Raw genomic sequence first — 17,986 nt, 5'->3', positions numbered from 1 at the left:
GCGAGAGAGTCTTACATACACATAGAATGACGCGCTAAATAAAAATGCTATTCTTTTTTGTTTCGTTTTTTATTATTATTAGTCTGAATAATCTATTAGATATATTACTTTACAGACACAATGCATGACCAATAGTTTCTTAAGCATTGTCATTAGTCAATCATTTTCCAAGTTCTGTTAAATATGACACATATGCATTTGTAAATTTTAATTCATACATGGTTCTGATGGTTGCCAAGTTTTAGTTATAATTACTACCAGACCACTCTCGGATTTAAACAAGATTACAGATTTCTAACTGAAATAGAACCTCACAAGTGACCGATTTGAAATTCTTGTCATGGGAAGCAAGAATATACCCTTACCAAGGGTCACCCATACATGGCAGACAAATAGCGCACCAGAGACTTCACTTACATTCACAGTAGATAACAACGGTCTAATATTAGCATGTTTCTAAGATGACTCTAAACACTTTTGTCAGAACTATTTAAAACCGTTTGAATAGAAATAATAAGGTGTAATAATCATAAAAGTGTTATTAAATTGATTACCTCCATGTACAAAGCCATGCAGCGTGCAGTCAGATGGGCCAACGAGGTGGATCAGACTTGACTGACTAAATGCAACAGTGTAGGGCTCTAAGGAAAAAGAGAAAATGGAGTAAAAACAATAAAATACACACATATTAATATAGTTTAATATAAAGATCTGCAAAAAAAAACATTACCTGAGACATTAAATAAATACATACATACATACTGTACATACTGTACATACATACATACATACATACATACATACTCCTGGATGTATTATTTGACTATTAACTTCATAGTTATTTGGAAATAAAATGTATACATACCCTTTGTCTGTCTATCTGTGCAGCATCAGAGCAAAATAGCATAAAATTATGTCAAAATGAGACTCTACTCATAAAACTAAAATATTAAACATGCTAAGGAATTATGATGTTTGTTGGACATGTACTATAGAGACACCATGTTTTTGAATATACAGACAATAGTACCATTTAAAGTATCATAGTACATTCTTATTCTAATCATTCAATATTATGGAACCAAAGTACCATTGTATTACCACCTGATACTATTACTGTACCATGTTATTGCCAGTGCTTTTTGCAAGATACATGTTTCACATCTGCTAAATATTGACCCAGATGTGGTCAATCCATGTGATCACTAACACATCAAAAACATGAGTTCAATGAGGATAAGGATGTGTAATGACATGAAGGAGGAAGTGTTACCTGGAAGAGAGACAGTCATGATGATCTCACCATTCCTCTCTTTGGTCTCTAATCGCTCTAATTTCTGAGCCTCATATCTCTTTTTTCCTGCTTCCTCCTGCTCTGAGCTGGAGTACTGCAATGGACAAAAACATGTCAACTCAGCAGACAGATTGACAAGTAACTAATTTGTAAAAAGAAAGAAAGTCAACAAGATTGACAAATGTTGGTGAATATAAGCTAAATTATTTGGCAAACATTTGAGTAATGTCTAATAGTAAATTCTGAAGTAAACTACCAGATAACTTTGATATAAACTACTTGTACTTGAAAATATATGAATATTAGTAACAATAATAAAATCTAGATAAATCCTGAAATTTGAATCGATACAATTTGTATGTCCTAATGTCACTCCTTAGAGAAGATACAATGAGTCTCATTCACTAATAATTGTGTGGATTATTTCGTATTTGTATTCTAAATGTGACCACGTGCACATGGTTATGAACCATCTCCATATTAGGGCTTTCTGCACAACCTTTCCTTTACAGACTTTCGTCGCTCTCTGCAGGCGCGCTCTCGTCAGATCCTCGAGAAATGCCAAGTGAGCCATTCTCAAAACCAGTGCAAACACAATAAACATTTCATACAGACCCATATTACAGACCTCTGATTAGCCAGCTGTACATATGCATATATCTGCTGCTTTATTCAGAGAAACCTTGCAGCTGAAGATATAATGCAGCTTTTCTTACTCTTTTGCTGTATAAGATTAAATTAAATTGTATTATTTTATAACATAATATAATATAATTGTAGTTGTGTTAAGATGAAATATAATTTTTTAACATGATTATAAGGCCGCACAGAGTAAGTACTTTTTGCATACGTGTGGTTTCAGTTGTTACTATATATTTTTTCATAAATTTAGAATAAAGTTTAGTACAAAGGTTTTTGGTGGATCATCATTTGTTCATGAAAACGTTCTTACACAGATTTCACGCACAAATTTGTGCGTACGCATTAGGGCTGCACAATATATCGAAATTATCAAAATATCGCAAATGTATCACGATATGCATATCGCAACAGCTTGCAATAACTGGGGTCATGAACAAAAGACAAAGAGAAAATCACCCACTGCTCTTGACTGAATAACTTTTGTAGCTTTAATAAGAATCAGTAGCCTATATATTTAATTCATACAGTGAAAACTAAGCAGTGTTTATTTTTACATTTGATTATTCAGTTTCTGCTGCTAAATAAACCTGTTAAATGTAGGCCTACCTGAAACCCTAAACCGTGTGGTTTACACTGATGTTAAAATAACACTTATGCTACAGTAAAACACTGCTGTTCACTTTCAGAAGTTGTAGAGATGTTTTCTTGTCACAAAAAGAATGTGAAACACGTATGTAGGTTATATAATTTGAAATATATTTTAAAGATAATTTAAGTTTATTTTACACATATTATCATATTGCATATCGAATATCGCATTATTTAATGAGTTATCGCATATCGCATTTTTCTTCAATATCATGCAGCCCAAGTACGCATGCTTAGTGAACGAGACCCAATATTTTTACTGATGTACAGACTCCTACCTCAACAGGAGGAACTTCGATGATTTTGGCCACATTTTGAAGGGAGAGTGGGACATACCACAGCGTTGCCTTGTTGGTCACTTTTTTGGCACCTATGAAAATGCAAAAAAACAATATCAGCATTATCAGAAGTGAATATGAACTCAAAAATCTCTTCAAATTCAGTGCAGTTATGACATAAAGAGTGATGTAAAGTAAAACAAAGTATAGTAATTGCAAACAGGGCCATCGCTAGAGGGGCAAAAGATGGTGACGACTCTAGGGGCCCCCGGCTTTCAGGGGGTCCTGCGATTTCAACCAAAGGGGGACCTAGGAGACCCTAGTTATAGTAATTGTAACAAGTTTGTTGCATTTGAGGTTCCATTTTTTTGATACATTTTTTTTAAAAGGTCAAAAAGTTACCACCAAAAAATATACTGGAAAACATTTCCAATAACCAGAAAAGACCATATCTTCCAAAAACACTCTTAGGGACGTGATACGTTGCCACTAAGTTTCTGGTGTTGTCATGGAGACTTCAGCATCTCATAGTGAAGCTGGTTTGCTCTCTAAAGAGCAAGTGAGGTTATTTTGGGTAGGCTGTGTTTATTAGACACGAGAGAGATTTGAGAGAGGAAAACTATGTGCTTGAGCGGATAAGTACACAATTAAGGCCATCACAGAGAATGGCAAACCTTGAATTAATGAAACCATCAATGAGTGTGATAATGACACACCAAACATAAGGAAATTCTGGATTTAATTAGCATTCTAAAATCTTGAGATCTTTAAGGTTTGGTTTCCTTCAAAGCATGCTATATGGGAAAAGTAATCCTCGCATATATGCAACTAATAACTTACATTTTAAGAGAACAGAATTAAAATTAACAATAATTTGCAAAACTGAAGATGACTTTTTAGGAATATACATTGCATTGTATTTATGCATAACCCCCCCTTCTTGAGAGATCCTCTCAAATTAGATAGTAAATGGTGAAATGATAGTAGTACTAAGATTCATAATCATTTTGTTGTCTAAGTAATGCCTGGATGCTATAGAAACTATTTAAAAATTTAAACTCTTAGTGGCATGGGGCCGTAGAGTGTCCATTTTGATACCCAATTTTGACAAACGTTGCAAGATTACAATACAGAGACTAATATGGCGGATAAATAAAAGCTGTTTCTTCTACATTTTATGAACACAAAACAAATTATTTAAGACTGAACTGTACCAATTCAGCAGAAACAGAAGGATTAATTCTGACAGACTGCTTTTGGGAATATCATTTGCATTTTACACACTGTTGAAGTCAACCAGACAAGCCGGTTGCTATGACAACAATGCAGGGATTCTGCGGCTACCATGGCGAGAGAATGGCTTCTCTAATTGGTTTCCACAGCAGCTTGTCTAACGGTTCTACACAGCAGGATATTTACATGTTCTCCACAAGCAAAGAATCATGGGCAAAAAATAGCTCTCTCACTGGACAGATTAAGTCAGATACCATAGTATAAGTATATCATTTTTTAATTTTGAATAATATTTTCTTACAGTAAAAGTGTAAAATGTAGATTTACTATCAGCAACTCAACTGCTTTATACTCAGAAATGTTCTGAAGTAGGTAGAATTTAAAAATGTTTGTAAAATATATAATGTACAACAGGAAAAAATAGGCACATTCAGTCCTGGAATGCCGCTGTCCTGGAGAGTTTAGCTCCAACCCTGATCCAAAAAAACAAACAAAAAAACACTAACCTGCCTTTAGCTTTCTAGTAATACAGAAGACACTGATTAGCTTGTTCAGGTGTGCATGCTATGGTTGGAGGGAGCTATGCTCTGCAGACCGAAGTTGCTTAGGTTACACCAATGAAAGACATTTTTAAGATATAGCTTTTTTAAGGAAATAGCTTTTACAGTGTACTATAGATCTAGTCAAACTCTGACCCAACAATTATCTGACAAATTTGTCTCTTAGCAACAAACATTATTCCATCTAACAACTTTTTGAAGAGTGGTGGTTTTATATGCTGATTTACACTGCTAATTCAACTTTATTTTAACTTTATTTTATCTAATTACTAATATGTACATTTCCTTTGTACAGACTGTGCTGACTATAAATAACAAAAAAGTCTGCTGAGAGTAATCTAATAAATGTTTTTTTAGTGACTTACGTCTACCAGAGTAGTTTGGTCTTGATTACGATCTTAGATTTTCCATTGCTGCCAGCCAACATTTTAATCACTGGTTTCAGTATGGAGCCATTGGTCAGATACAAGAGAAAAGACGTTGTGCAGTACAAGTGCGTACAGAACCTTGAGTGATTGCAGGTGTGCTGTACAATTTGTTTAGAGATGGAGTAGCTTTTAAAGGGGTGGCATAATGCCCTTTTCACAAGATGTAAAATATGTCTTTGATGTCCCCAGAATGTGTATGTGAAGTTTTAGCTCAAAATACCCCACAGATATTTTTATATAAAATGTTAAAGTTGTCACTTTTTGAAGGTGAGCAAAAACACACCGTTTTGTGTCTGTTCCTTTAAATGCAAATGAGCTGCTGCTCCCGGCACAGGGGGCGGAGCTACAACAGCTTGTGTCCTTTTACCTCACACAGACATGCCCTGAACATTTCAAAAACTTTTTAGCCTTTTATGTTGAAACCGGAGCCAGATGATGTCAACGGAGTCAAAGACTCAAGAAGTGACAACATGTAGAAGCAACAGGACATTTCTGATTGGTTAGTTGATGAATTTATGTAGCTGATGTGTAGTTATCTTCTAGTCATTGATTAGCATATTCTGTCTTGATAATCTATAAATCGTGTTCAGGGGTTTATATAAATTCTAGGGTTGGTGATGTCATTAACCCAGGAGGAAGCTCGTGTAGTCCCTACCAGCTGTTTGTTGTAGTCCTTAAAAAGCAATTTCTTTAAAAGCAAATATCTCCCTTTGAGCATTGTAACTTTGCAGATGTTGTTTATGCTCAAACAGCAACATTACACACTAAATAAAGTTAGAAAAGTGAAATCATAATCAACCACCCCTTTAAAGGTTCTGCCAACCCGCATTCACCCACCTTTTGCAGTATACCCACCCATCTATTGAACTTTTCTCAAGTTTAATTTGGATTTGAATCTACATTAAATTATATTTTTATCTGAGGACAGGTGGTTTATGTCTATTATACATTTGATTAAATGAGGTGATAAACGGGTATATTCTGTATCAGTTTTCCTATGCCACAATGTTTATTTAATATAAAAAAGACTGGGATATTATGACTTTTTACTTTAATGAATATTTCATTAGGGTTGGTTTATTAAGTAAATTTCTGCATTGGAACTTTGGCACAATTGCGAACAATATCAAGCTACATCATATTTATACAAAGACGTAATTAAGTCTTACTTAAGTGGTTCAAAAACACTCTTCAGTTCAACTGATTGCATTTAATACAGATATAAACTATAATACATGTCACTTAATTGCAATTAAAGGCACAATATGTAACTTTTTTGCTTTAAAAATAGCAAAAATCACTATATCTATGTTATATATATTTTTTAGTTGTGTACTTACATTATCCCAACTGTTTCCAACAACTTTTAAACCAGGAGAAATGTGTAATTTAATTTGAGAAACGTCCCGTTTCTTTATTTCCGTTGTGTCGCCGCCAATGCCGTCATATCCGCGTTGTCCCTGGTTTCCGCTCATGCTGCCATGGCAACCAGAGCTATGAACCAGAGCCGTCTGATAGTAACCAAAGCGACTGACGCGGACAACTTTGTAGTTCGCAATGTCTATTTGCTGTTGTTTCGTTCAAACATTATGGACCATGACAAGCAGACTTTGGATAAAAAAAAGGAGAACTAAAACGAGAATCAATATCAGCGCGGTGTTTTCGAGATGCCTAGAGCTCCCATTGACAGTATATAAACGAGAGCTCCACGTCCGAGACTTCGACCGCTCCTACATGTACTTTATTAAACAGGTGAGCACATTTACATAAAACTAATCAATGTTTTATAGTTCAACAATGATAAAATGTCAGAATATGATCTGTATGTTATTCTAATGTTGATCTAGTTAACTGCTAGTCTCATACAGACAGACTAACACATACATTTCAACACATTCAAATGCAGTTTAGTGTGATAGTGTAATGTTAGACCAAGTGAAACAGCGCTGCGTTACCTCACAAGTTTAATTTGTCTAATAAACTGACCTGTGAGTAGTAATTCTGCGTGTAGTTCGGTAGAATGAAATGTCCATATTCCTTTTATATCCGCGGGACTCGCGCCGCGTTTGGAGCGGTTTGGAGCTGATAGCTGTCTCTTAGCAATCCCGAACTGCTTCATATCACAGTCATGATAAAAACATCGATGTATTCAGTCATCCATAAACATTATTAGATCGGTCGGCTTGACGTTGACGACAAGATCCATAATTCTTAGCAAATGTTGCGTCATCAATCTACGCCTTTGTTATTGTAAATAGGTTAGCGACCCTTAGTGGCGAAAAATGCCATACTGTGCCTTTAACATGAAATTAAGTGTCCGGAAACATTACATTCAGTTTAACTTATAAGTAGTCTTTTTAAAAGTATGCTAAACTTGCTATACTTTTTTTTACAAGGAATACATAGCTTTGCAATGTTAAAAATGTCAATTTAAACGTACATCAGTCTAATTACTAAATGATTGTTCATTTGACAAATTTATAGTTAAAGATACACATCTGCAAGAAGTAAGCTAAATCTAGCAAACCCCTCATCTGGGGACACTGTCAACTGGAAATGCAATTCATAAATGTGTAATATATATTTTAATTATAAAAACATAAAAGGATTAGGGGGGTCTTTTAGGGGTATGTATGGTTTGTGTTGGAATTAGAAGTATTTATATTTAGCTTCATACAGCATTTATAATAAGCTTCATTTATAATTAAAAGTGGGAGAATATAAAACATACAGTGTATAATCAAAGTCTATGGTATGTCCTTATTTAGATAAGTAGGTAAATGTGTTTGTTTAATAGAGAGAGTGATGGACTGAGAGCAAATGTGTTCATTTTAATGTGATTTTGCATTTGTATAAACACGTGTGTAGATGGCTGCCCTGCCGATGCAATCATCACGGCCCCTGCATTCCGAGTCTGGAGACCCCTAAGGAGTGTGAGCGAGACGAGGCTGACAAGATTGGCCCTGACTGTGTGTGTGTGTGTGTGTGTGTGTGTGTGTGTGTGTGTGTGTAACCCAAGAGAAGAGTCATGTGATGGCCTAGCCTGAGTTCACACATGTATATAAACAGACACAAACACATACCCAGCCTATGAATGTGTGTCAGACCAGGAAACAAAGGTTTATGGAAAGATTGTTTGCCAGAACATTGCCTCTTTGCTGTATATTGATGCCATGTAAAGGATATGTAATGCTGAAGACAATATTATAAATGGAATGTATGGGAAAAAAAACTGTATATTTTGCAAAAAGAGAGTTACATTGAGAGCTAGAAATAATACTGGCGACACCATCTATGATGATAGTTACTGTTGCTATTATGCACTAATGGCTCGTTTCCACTGAGCAGTACGGTACGGTACGGTACAGTACGGTACAGTTCGGGTCTGTTAACCATGATCTGGCTAGTGTTTCCACTGCCAACAGTACCCTTACTTGATAGGCGTGGTGTTTCGATCAACGTCATTTTCGCGCGAAGAAGAACATAGTAAACTACAATGGATGACATACAGATCTTGTTCTTGCTCCTCGACATGTTTGTCACAAGAAGACAAGCGCCGACATTAGGCTTTTCTCAATATCAAGTATGCAAAGTTTGTACTTGCCATGTGCGACTCCTACATGCAAATGGTACAGCGCGTTCTTAAAAGCGTCACTCAGCTCGCTCTGCTACTCCGGTTATCTCTGTTACTCTGTACATTTTAAGCAACAATAAAACGAAATATGTTATAAAACACCACTCTGCCTCTTTTCGTTTTCATTTAAATAAATTAAACATTATAGGGACACAAATGTGGTTCATGCGCAACGCATATTGATTATTCACTGCACGTTATACGTTATTCTATTTATAACAAAACGAAATTTAAAACACAACCCTAACGTTACCTCTTTTCGTTTAAATAAAAAAAATTAAACATATTCCAGGCAATATATGCATTTGTACAAATGTTGCAATAAACATCAGTGATAATCTTGTAATAAAAAAATGACAAGAAACCATGACAAGAAATTTCAGTTTTATCAATAATAGCCAATATAAAAGTTTAAGTAAAAGGTACAAGAAGCTATACAATAAGAAATAAAGCAAACAATTCAGTCAAATATCCAAATGCAGCGCTCTAGTCTAACATTACAACAGTAAAGTTAAATACAAATAGCCTATAATATGAAACTAAACTTAGACCTCAGCCAAAACGATTGACAGGGAACGAATTATATATTCACGAGACCAAAGATCGCCCGTTAGGTCTACACAAGACGAATTATATCTCATGTTTAACCACTACCGTCGGAGTCAGCGGCGAACGTCAGAAGAACTAGCCGAGGAAAGGCTCATACAGCCGGGAAACATGAGCGCCGAGCGCCCGCTGATCGCATGGATCTCACAACCGGGAAAAAAAAAAATCATCTTTATAAATAAACCACAGATTTGTGCTTTAAACAACTACATTCTCGCCTGAAAAACTCTTAAAATTACATTTCGTGACACAGTAACAGTAGTATTATATTAAACTGTATATTAAAAAATGGCGCTTCTTATGTTATCATTCCCCTTGTAGCACGCGCAAGTGACGATTCTCTGTCATCCAATCAACGTCCTGCAGTGAGTCTAGCTCCACCTTTTAGTACCGTACCACTGTGCTAGGTACCCCAATGGAAGGGTACCTAAAAAGTGGTACGGTACGGTTCGGCATTTTGGTACCATTCACAACTTTTGATAGTGGAAACGCAAATAAATGCGTACCGTTCCGTACCGTACCGTACCGCTCAGTGGAAACGAGCCATTAGGTGGCAGCAGTTCATTGTTAACCATGTTAATGAAGCCAGCCAATAATAGCGCAAAGAGTGTATGAACGAGGGCATAAAGGGGAAGCAATTTCCAGGCCAGTGTTCATTTACATTCTTGGATGCATGCATGCATATTTATTGACAAGCAAAACAACTTTAATATGTTTTTGTCTGTCTATACATGCAGGTACTGCTGTTTTCGGTGGGCAAAGGGCAAATGTTTTTTTCTATATTCCGTTTAAATTCTAGAGGAAGACACTGTGTTTACAGAGTAGACTGCTTTCCTATGCAGGTATCGCTCTGCAATTGCCGCCTGTGTTGGTGACACGTGACGTTAACTTAACATGACAGAAGCACATAAAGTATGCCCCCATTCCACTCGGTTCTCTGCGGCTCAGCACAAGCCTTTAAAGGGGCAGCACTGAGACAGCCTGAGAACACTCCACAGAGCCGCCTTAACACAACACGCTAAGGACAATGACTGATTAACATGTACAGAGTTTGAAAATTGAAAACATGAAACATTGATTGTGTGGACTGCCTCTTACATTGGATAAATTATGGAATATAGCCATTACTTGTCAAGGAATAATGTAGCAGTCGTTTAAGAGTAACTTTAACAGCATCACTTTACTTAAAGCCTCTGTATACACTGCATTATATATAGGTCTTAATGCAAGCAAGCTTAAAGGCAGATTTTTTCTAAAAAACTTTTTCCCAAATTTTTTTCAAATGTCTTTATATACCAATACATAATTAAAATGTAAGTACTCTGAAAAAGAGAGTATAAAAATCGAGTGTCTGTAGTCCTCTCAGGGCTGCAATAAACACAGCTACTTATTCCATTCACTCCCACCCCCTCCCTTCTGGGCTCCTTCCAAAGCCACGCCCCCAAAACACATGAACGCGCGATGCCGACCGCTCAGCTGGAGGACTGACCGATTGCCAGCGCCGAGCGGAGAAGAGCGCAGTGCATGTAGTGACATCATGTCAGAATCACATGTAATAAAATACCTAACTTTATCATTATGAATATAAACAACTAACATGGCTGTTAGTACTCACTATCAAGCTAGCATATCGATACTGGTAAAGTTTAAAATATATTGAGTTTGATTCGGTAACGAGCTAGTAACATAAGGCAAAGCTAAAAACAGGTTGCATTGATGCACGTTTTCCCATTACCATCAGTTACACTGTGATGAAGGTGAATTTCGTGTAAGATTCATAACATATACGGTGTTTTGCATGTAAGAGCTTCTTCCTCTTTCTTCCTAGCTTCCGTGCCTCTTCCCCTCCTCGAGTCAAACGGGTGCGCGCATGTGGGCAGCTCCTGTAGCAGCAGGGTGGTAGCCATGGTAGCGAGGGAGAGTGACAGTCGCCCAGCCAATCATTTCATTCGTTCCGAATGGAAATAAGTAGCTGTTTATTGCAGCCCTGAGAGGACTACAGACACTCGATTTTTATACTCTCCTTTTCAGAGTACTTACATTTTAATTATGTATTGGTATACAAAGACAGTTTAAACAAATTTGGGAAAAATTTTTTTTTAGAAAAAACCTGCCTACCCTGCCTTTAAGCAAGCTTAATGTGAGTTTGCTGTACGTATCCGGGTAAGGTTGGATAAAGTAGTAACACTTCACTGAATATTCATAACACTTTAACTCATTATGCCTTTACACACTGTAATGCATTATATCTTTTAAAAAATCATTGTAATGACAGTTATAATACATTATAATACTATATTTATATCCACACACACACACTGAACAAAATTATAAACGCAACACTTTTGTTTTTGCCCCCATTTTTCATGAGCTGAACTCAAAGATCTAAGACTTTTTCTATGTGCACAAAAGGCCTATTTCTAAATCTGTCTAAATCTGTATTATTGAGCACTTCTCCTTTGCCAAGATAATCCATCCACCTCACAGGTGTGGCATATCAAGATGCTGATTAGACAGCATGATTATTGCACAGGTGTGCCTTAATGTGTATGGATGTGTATGTGTATATGGGAATACAGGTTCATATTTTTATATATTTCTATTTTTTTTTTACTATGCTGCTATCTGGAGAGAACTGCTCCAACAGAATTTCGTTGTATCGCATACAATGACAATAAAGATCTATCGATCTATCTATCTATCTATCTATCTATCTATCTACTGTATCTATCTATCTATCTATCTTAAGCTGGCCACAATAAAAGGCCACTCTAAAATGAGCAGTTTTATCACACAGCACAATGCCACAGATGTCGCAAGTTTTGAGGGAGCGTGCAATTGGCATGCTGACGGCAGGAATGTCCACCAGAGCTGTTGCCCGTAAATTGAATGTTCATTTCACTACCATAAGCCGTCTCTCCAAAGGCGTTTCAGAGAATTTGGCAGTACATCCAACCGGCCTCACAACCGCAGATCACGTGTAACCACACTCAGACAGCTGCTGCAACAATCGGTTTGCATAACCAAAGAATTTCTGCACAAACTGTCAGAAACCGTCTCAGGGAAGCTCATCTGCATGCTCGTCGTCCTCATCTGGGTCTCGACCTGACTGCAGTTCGTCGTCGTAACCGACTTGAGTGGGCAAATGCTCACATTTGATGGCGTCTGGCACTTTGGAGAGGTGTTCTCTTCACGGATGAATCCTGGTTTTCACTGTAAAGGGCAGATGGCAGACAGCGTGTATAGCGTTGTGTGGGTGAGCAGTTTGCTGATGTCAACGTTGTGGATCAAGTGGCCCATGGTGACGGTGGGGTTATGGTATGGGCGTATGTTATGGACAATGAACACAGGTGCATTTTATTGATGGCATTTTGAATGCACAGAGATACCGTGAAGAGATCCTGAGGCCCATTGTTGTGCCATTCATCCACGACCATCAACTCATGTTGCAGCATGATAATGCACGGCCCCATGTTGCAAGGATCTGTACACAATTCCTGGAAGCTGAAAACATCCCAGTTTCTTGCATGGCCAGCATACTCACCGGACATGTCACCCATTGAGCTTGTTTGGGATGCTCTGGATGGGCGTATACAACATATGATATAGATATATATATATATATATATACAGTGAGGAAAATAAGTATTTGAACACCCTGCTATTTTGCAAGTTCTCCCACTTAGAAATCATGGAGGGTTCTGAAATTGTCATCGTAGGTGCATGTCCACTGTGAGAGAAAAATCCAAAAAAAAAGAAAAAAAAAATCCAGAAATCACAATGTATGATTTTTTAACTATTTATTTGTATGATACAGCTGCAAATAAGTATTTGAACACCTGAGAAAATCAATGTTAATATTTGGTACAGTAGCCTTTGTTTGCAATTACAGAGGTCAAACGTTTCCTGTAGTTTTTCACCAGGTTTGCACACACTGCAGGAGGGATTTTGGCCCACTCCTCCACACAGATCTTCTCTAGATGAGTCAGGTTTCTGGGCTGTCGCTGAGAAACACGGAGTTTGAGCTCCCTCCAAAGATTCTCTATTGGGTTTAGGTCTGGAGACTGGCTAGGCCACGCCAGAACATCAAGGTTCTTCTTACAGAGCCACTCCTTGGTTATCCTGGCTGTGTGCTTCGGGTCATTGTCATGTTGGAAGACCCAGCCTCGACCCATCTTCAATGCTCAAACTGAGGGAAGGAGGTTGTTCCCCAAAATCTCGCAATACCTGGCCCCGGTCATCCTCTCCTTAATACAGTGCAGTCGCCCTGTCCCATGTGCAGAAAAACACCCCCAAAGCATGATGCTACCACCCCCATGCTTCACAGTAGGGATGGTGTTCTTGGGATGGTACTCATCATTCTTCTTCCTCCAAACACGTTTAGTGGAATTATGACCAAAAAGTTATATTTTGGTCTCATCTGACCACATGACTTTCTCCCATGACTCCTCTGGATCATCCAAATGGTCATTGGCAAACTTAAGACGGGCCTTGACATGTGCTGGTTTAAGCAGGGGAACCTTCCGTGCCAACAGTAACCTTGGAAACGGTGGTCCCAGCTCTTTTCAGGTCATTGACCAGCTCCTCCCGTGTAGTTCTGGGCTGATTTCTCACCTTTCTTAGGATCATTGAGACCCCACGAGGTGAGATCTTGCATGGAGCCCCAGTCCGAGGGAGTTTTTTTAATCGATTCCCAGTCTTAATTTTTAAATATGAGCAGGCCTACAAGCTGGGATTGGTAATGCTGCACTGTAATCATAGTTAGTTATTTATATTTTTCATTATATTTTATTATGTGATATTGGTTTGAGACTGAGAGTATTTTATTTAGTGGAGAACTTTGCAGCAGTATTTTATTTCTTATTCTTTTTTTTTATTTTATATATATTTTATTATATTTTATTAAAAAGTGTTTAAAAAAAAGTGTAAACAAATTGTTAAAAAAAGTTTATAGTAATAAACAACCTGCAGTTTAATGTTTGCATTTCTTTCCTTTACTGTACCGAAAATAAACCGAACCGTGACTTTAAAACCGAGGTACGTACCGAACCGTGATTTTTGCGTACCGTTACACCCCTAGTACATGGTGGTCATAAAGGGATGGACATGGTCAGAAACAATGCTCAGGTAGGCCGTGGCATTTAAATGATGCCCAATTGGCACTAAGGGGCCTAAAGTGTGCCAAGAAAACATCCCCCACACCATTAAACCACCACCACCAGCCTGCACAGTGGTAACAAGGCATGATGGATCCATGTTCTCATTCTGTTTACGCCAAATTCTGACTCTACCATCTGAATGTCTCAACAGAAATCGAGACTCATCAGACCAGGCAACATTTTTCCAGTCTTCAACTGTCCAATTTTGGTGAGCTCGTGCAAATTGTAGCCTCTTTTTCCTATTTGTAGTGGAGATGAGTGGTACCCGGTGGGGTCTTCTGCTGTTGTAGCCCATCCGCCTCAAGGTTGTGCGTGTTGTGGCTTCACAAATGCTTTGCTGCATACCTCGGTTGTAACGAGTGGTTATTTCAGTCAAAGTTGCTCTTCTATCAGCTTGAATCAGTCGGCCCATTCTCCTCTGACCTCTAGCATCAACAAAGCATTTTCGCCCACAGGACTGCCGCATACTGGATGTTTTTCCCTTTTCACACCATTCTTTGTAAACCCTAGAAATGGTTGTGCGTGAAAATCCCAGTAACTGAGCAGATTGTGAAATACTCAGACCGGCCCGTCTGGCACCAACAACCATGCCACGCTCAAAATTGCTTAAATCACCTTTCTTTCCCATTCTGACATTCAGTTTGGAGTTCAGGAGATTGTCTTGACCAGGACCACACCCCTAAATGCATTGAAGCAACTGCCATGTGATTGGTTGATTAGATAATTGCATTAATGAGAAATTGAACAGGTGTTCCTAATAATCCTTTAGGTGAGTGTATATATATATATATATATATATATATATATATATATATATATATATATATATATATATATACTAAAATATTGTAGTACCGGGCTACTGACAAGCCAACCGCAGAGTAATGCAAGTAACCGCAGCAAACGCAATATTCACGTTTTCTTTTTTCATAAGGCTATAGTTGCAATTTAGTTCGACCTTAACCGTCTGTTCTGCATATTTCGTCAATGCTTCGTCAATCAGGCACAGTTCAATGCTGTTTTTTCAAAGAAGCTACTCCTCAAAGATGCTGCAGTCCCTACAGTTCATAGTTTTACAAGTTTACCATGGGTGTCAATTGCAGCATATGTTCTCGTGTTCTGTGTGCATCTTTGCACATTTACCACAAGTACACCATTTATAGAAAAAAGTAACATTGAAAAAGAAATTGTAGCACGTCAACTTACTGTATCAGTAGGAAAGCAATAGTTACATAGCTAGTAGTAACTAGTAGTAGTACAATAGCAAGTAGCTGTAAAAAATATATTGCGATGGTTTTTGGTACTTATACCGCAAATATATATTCTTAAGGACATCCAAACCTAAAATAAAACTTCAGAAAGGTATACAATATGTGACCTTTAAGTGAAGCATCAGCTTCAGCGTTACCCATGCGACGCATTGCTGGTCAGCTGAGCCTTGAAAAGTGGAGCTCAAAGTTAAAAATAATTAACACCTTGTTTCATTACATCTATCTTTTAATGAATCAGCGTTTTTGAACGTGTTCATTGAACGAACAGTCTAATGACTCACTCAAAGACAGTCCGTTGGCGTAACAATGTGCGCGCTGAGTGACAGCCTTTCAATGCGCAGAGTTGTTTAGTCAATGTTTAGTTTCGGTTACATTGGTTACTGAAAATGTCCTCATTTTTGTGCATGCTGACCCACATGGGACCTAGCAGTGGTTCCCGAAGGGCTGGTCGAGGCCCCTTCGAACCTCTGGAGTTGGCTGAGACCAAGATCCCTCCCTCAGGGTAGCTTTTTTATTAGCCATTACTTCTCTGAGGAGAGTAGGAGACCTTCAGGTGCTCTCTATGTCTGATGGGTGCCTGGAGTTTGCTCCAGGCGACATTAAGGCCACCTTGCATCCCAGGCCGGCTATGTGCCTAAAGTGCCACCTAATGTGGCACGGCCTACGGTTCTGCAGGCTTTTCATCCTCCACCTTAAGTGATGGCGGATGAAGAAAGACTTAATTTGCTCTGCCCTGTCAGAGCTCTCAAGTTCATGTCCAGAGGTCTTCTTCATGGCGGAAGTCAGACCAGTTGCTGGTGTGCTTCAAGTAGCCCAAGAAGGGGCTTCCCGCATCCAAACAGACCATCAGTAACTGGGCTGTTCAGGCTATCTCTATGGCCTATCAGGTGTGCAGCTTGCCTTCACCTTTGGACGTGAGGGCTCATTCAACCAGAGGCATGGCGTCCTCTAGAGCCCTCCTTTCAGGGACCCCGATCCAAGAAGTGTGCGATGCAGCAGGATTCTATAGCCTGGACATTCCTTCTATGCCAGGCACTCTAGTGCTCTCGTCCTAAGTGTGCCTATGCGCAGCTTCACACTGGGACAGGCAGGGCTCGTTGTGGCATAGTGGGTACTCGTTCCCCAAAGTGTCGTAGTCGACGCAGTTCGAGTTCCCTCGCTGCGTCCCTCCGCCACGCCTTCCCCTGCCTGGGAGCGAATTGCTTCATCGCAGAAGCTAACTCTGTTGTGTGCTGGCGTCCCTTTGTAGCTTCCATGTATGCCATCACGTTACGTCATGATGCAGCACCAATCAGGATTGGATTAGTTTCATTCATACTTCAGATGCGTTACGCTAAGGGCGTTTCCCAAAGTGTCGTAGTCGACGCAGTGTCTCGTTCCCCCTTCTCAGGGAACAAGGGTTACAGACGTTTTCCTTGTCCTTTAGCCCTCAGCCTTATCTTTTATATTTAGAGTGTTTGTTTCATTGTATTTTTTGTTATTTTCTATGTTGATATATTATTGTCGATTAACTGTGATTCCTTTTTTGTGTGAAACAACATTTTATGGTACGCTCACTGTTAATTTGAATGTGATTTGAATTAATAAAGAACCTTTTTGTACAGTATTCATGTCTCTGTTCCTTACTAGTGCATAGAACCTGTGTGCGTTAAATTAGAATTTAGTTTCAGTCCTTCTCTGGGAGATGTCAGAGTGGCGTAGTCAGTTCTCTTAAAGCTGTATTATTCTATTCCTAGTTGTTGGGTCTTAGCGTCCTCCCTACGTTGGCCCCTGCTACAATTGCAAGTGATCAAATGTGGCGACTCCTAAGCGGAGGGAGCCCAGAGGTGTCTTGTTGGTAGCGGCTTCCGCAGTCACTTCTTCCACTATTGCTAACTGGGTACTTCGCCCACGCCAAGCTGGATCACTTTTTGCCACGACAACCCTGTTGCTGTGGTAACAACATGTGTCTTGGGGATAGCGCCTTTCTTTTAGCCGTACAGTTTCTTCTTCTCTTATAATGTTTTTTTTTATTTTTTTTTTATACACTATCTGTCAAATAAATACATTTCAAGGTGATCAGGTCGGTTTTCTATTATAAAGCACCATATTTCTCTATATGTGTCTAAAGTTCACATTAGCATCACATTATATTCAGATTAGTTAAAGTGTTTATTGAGCTATAGCTCCCTCTTGAGATGAGGTCAGAGAAAGACAAATTATCTAGAATCAGCTTTTGCAATATTTGTTTCAA

At 38.5% G+C, this 17,986-nt stretch overlaps 1 protein-coding gene across 10 annotated transcripts in view; it reads right to left on the bottom strand.

Moving 5' to 3' along the window:
- Positions 1-17,986, bottom strand: part of acot7 (acyl-CoA thioesterase 7) — a 159,519-nt gene that overhangs the window by 132,318 nt on the left and 9,215 nt on the right. For 5 of the 10 annotated variants that reach the window (XM_084087414.1, XM_084087421.1, XM_084087416.1 and 2 more), the window contains 4 exons: positions 2,863-2,954; positions 1,274-1,388; positions 866-880; positions 555-641 (listed from right to left, as the gene is read on the bottom strand). In XM_084087414.1, coding sequence (XP_083943540.1) covers positions 555-641; positions 866-880; positions 1,274-1,388; positions 2,863-2,954 — 309 coding nt within the window. The remainder of the gene's footprint in view (positions 1-554; positions 642-865; positions 881-1,273; positions 1,389-2,862; positions 2,955-17,986) is intronic. The other 5 variants (XM_084087417.1, XM_084087423.1, XM_084087418.1 and 2 more) reach the window with 1 other exon arrangement.

The sequence above is a fragment of the Abramis brama genome, assembly GCF_963993115.1.
Source record: "Abramis brama genome assembly, chromosome: 16".
In the NCBI taxonomy this organism is placed as follows: Eukaryota; Metazoa; Chordata; class Actinopteri; order Cypriniformes; family Leuciscidae; genus Abramis; species Abramis brama.
The sequence above is the reverse complement of the archived record's forward strand: the minus strand, read 5'-3'. Positions and strand labels throughout refer to the sequence as shown.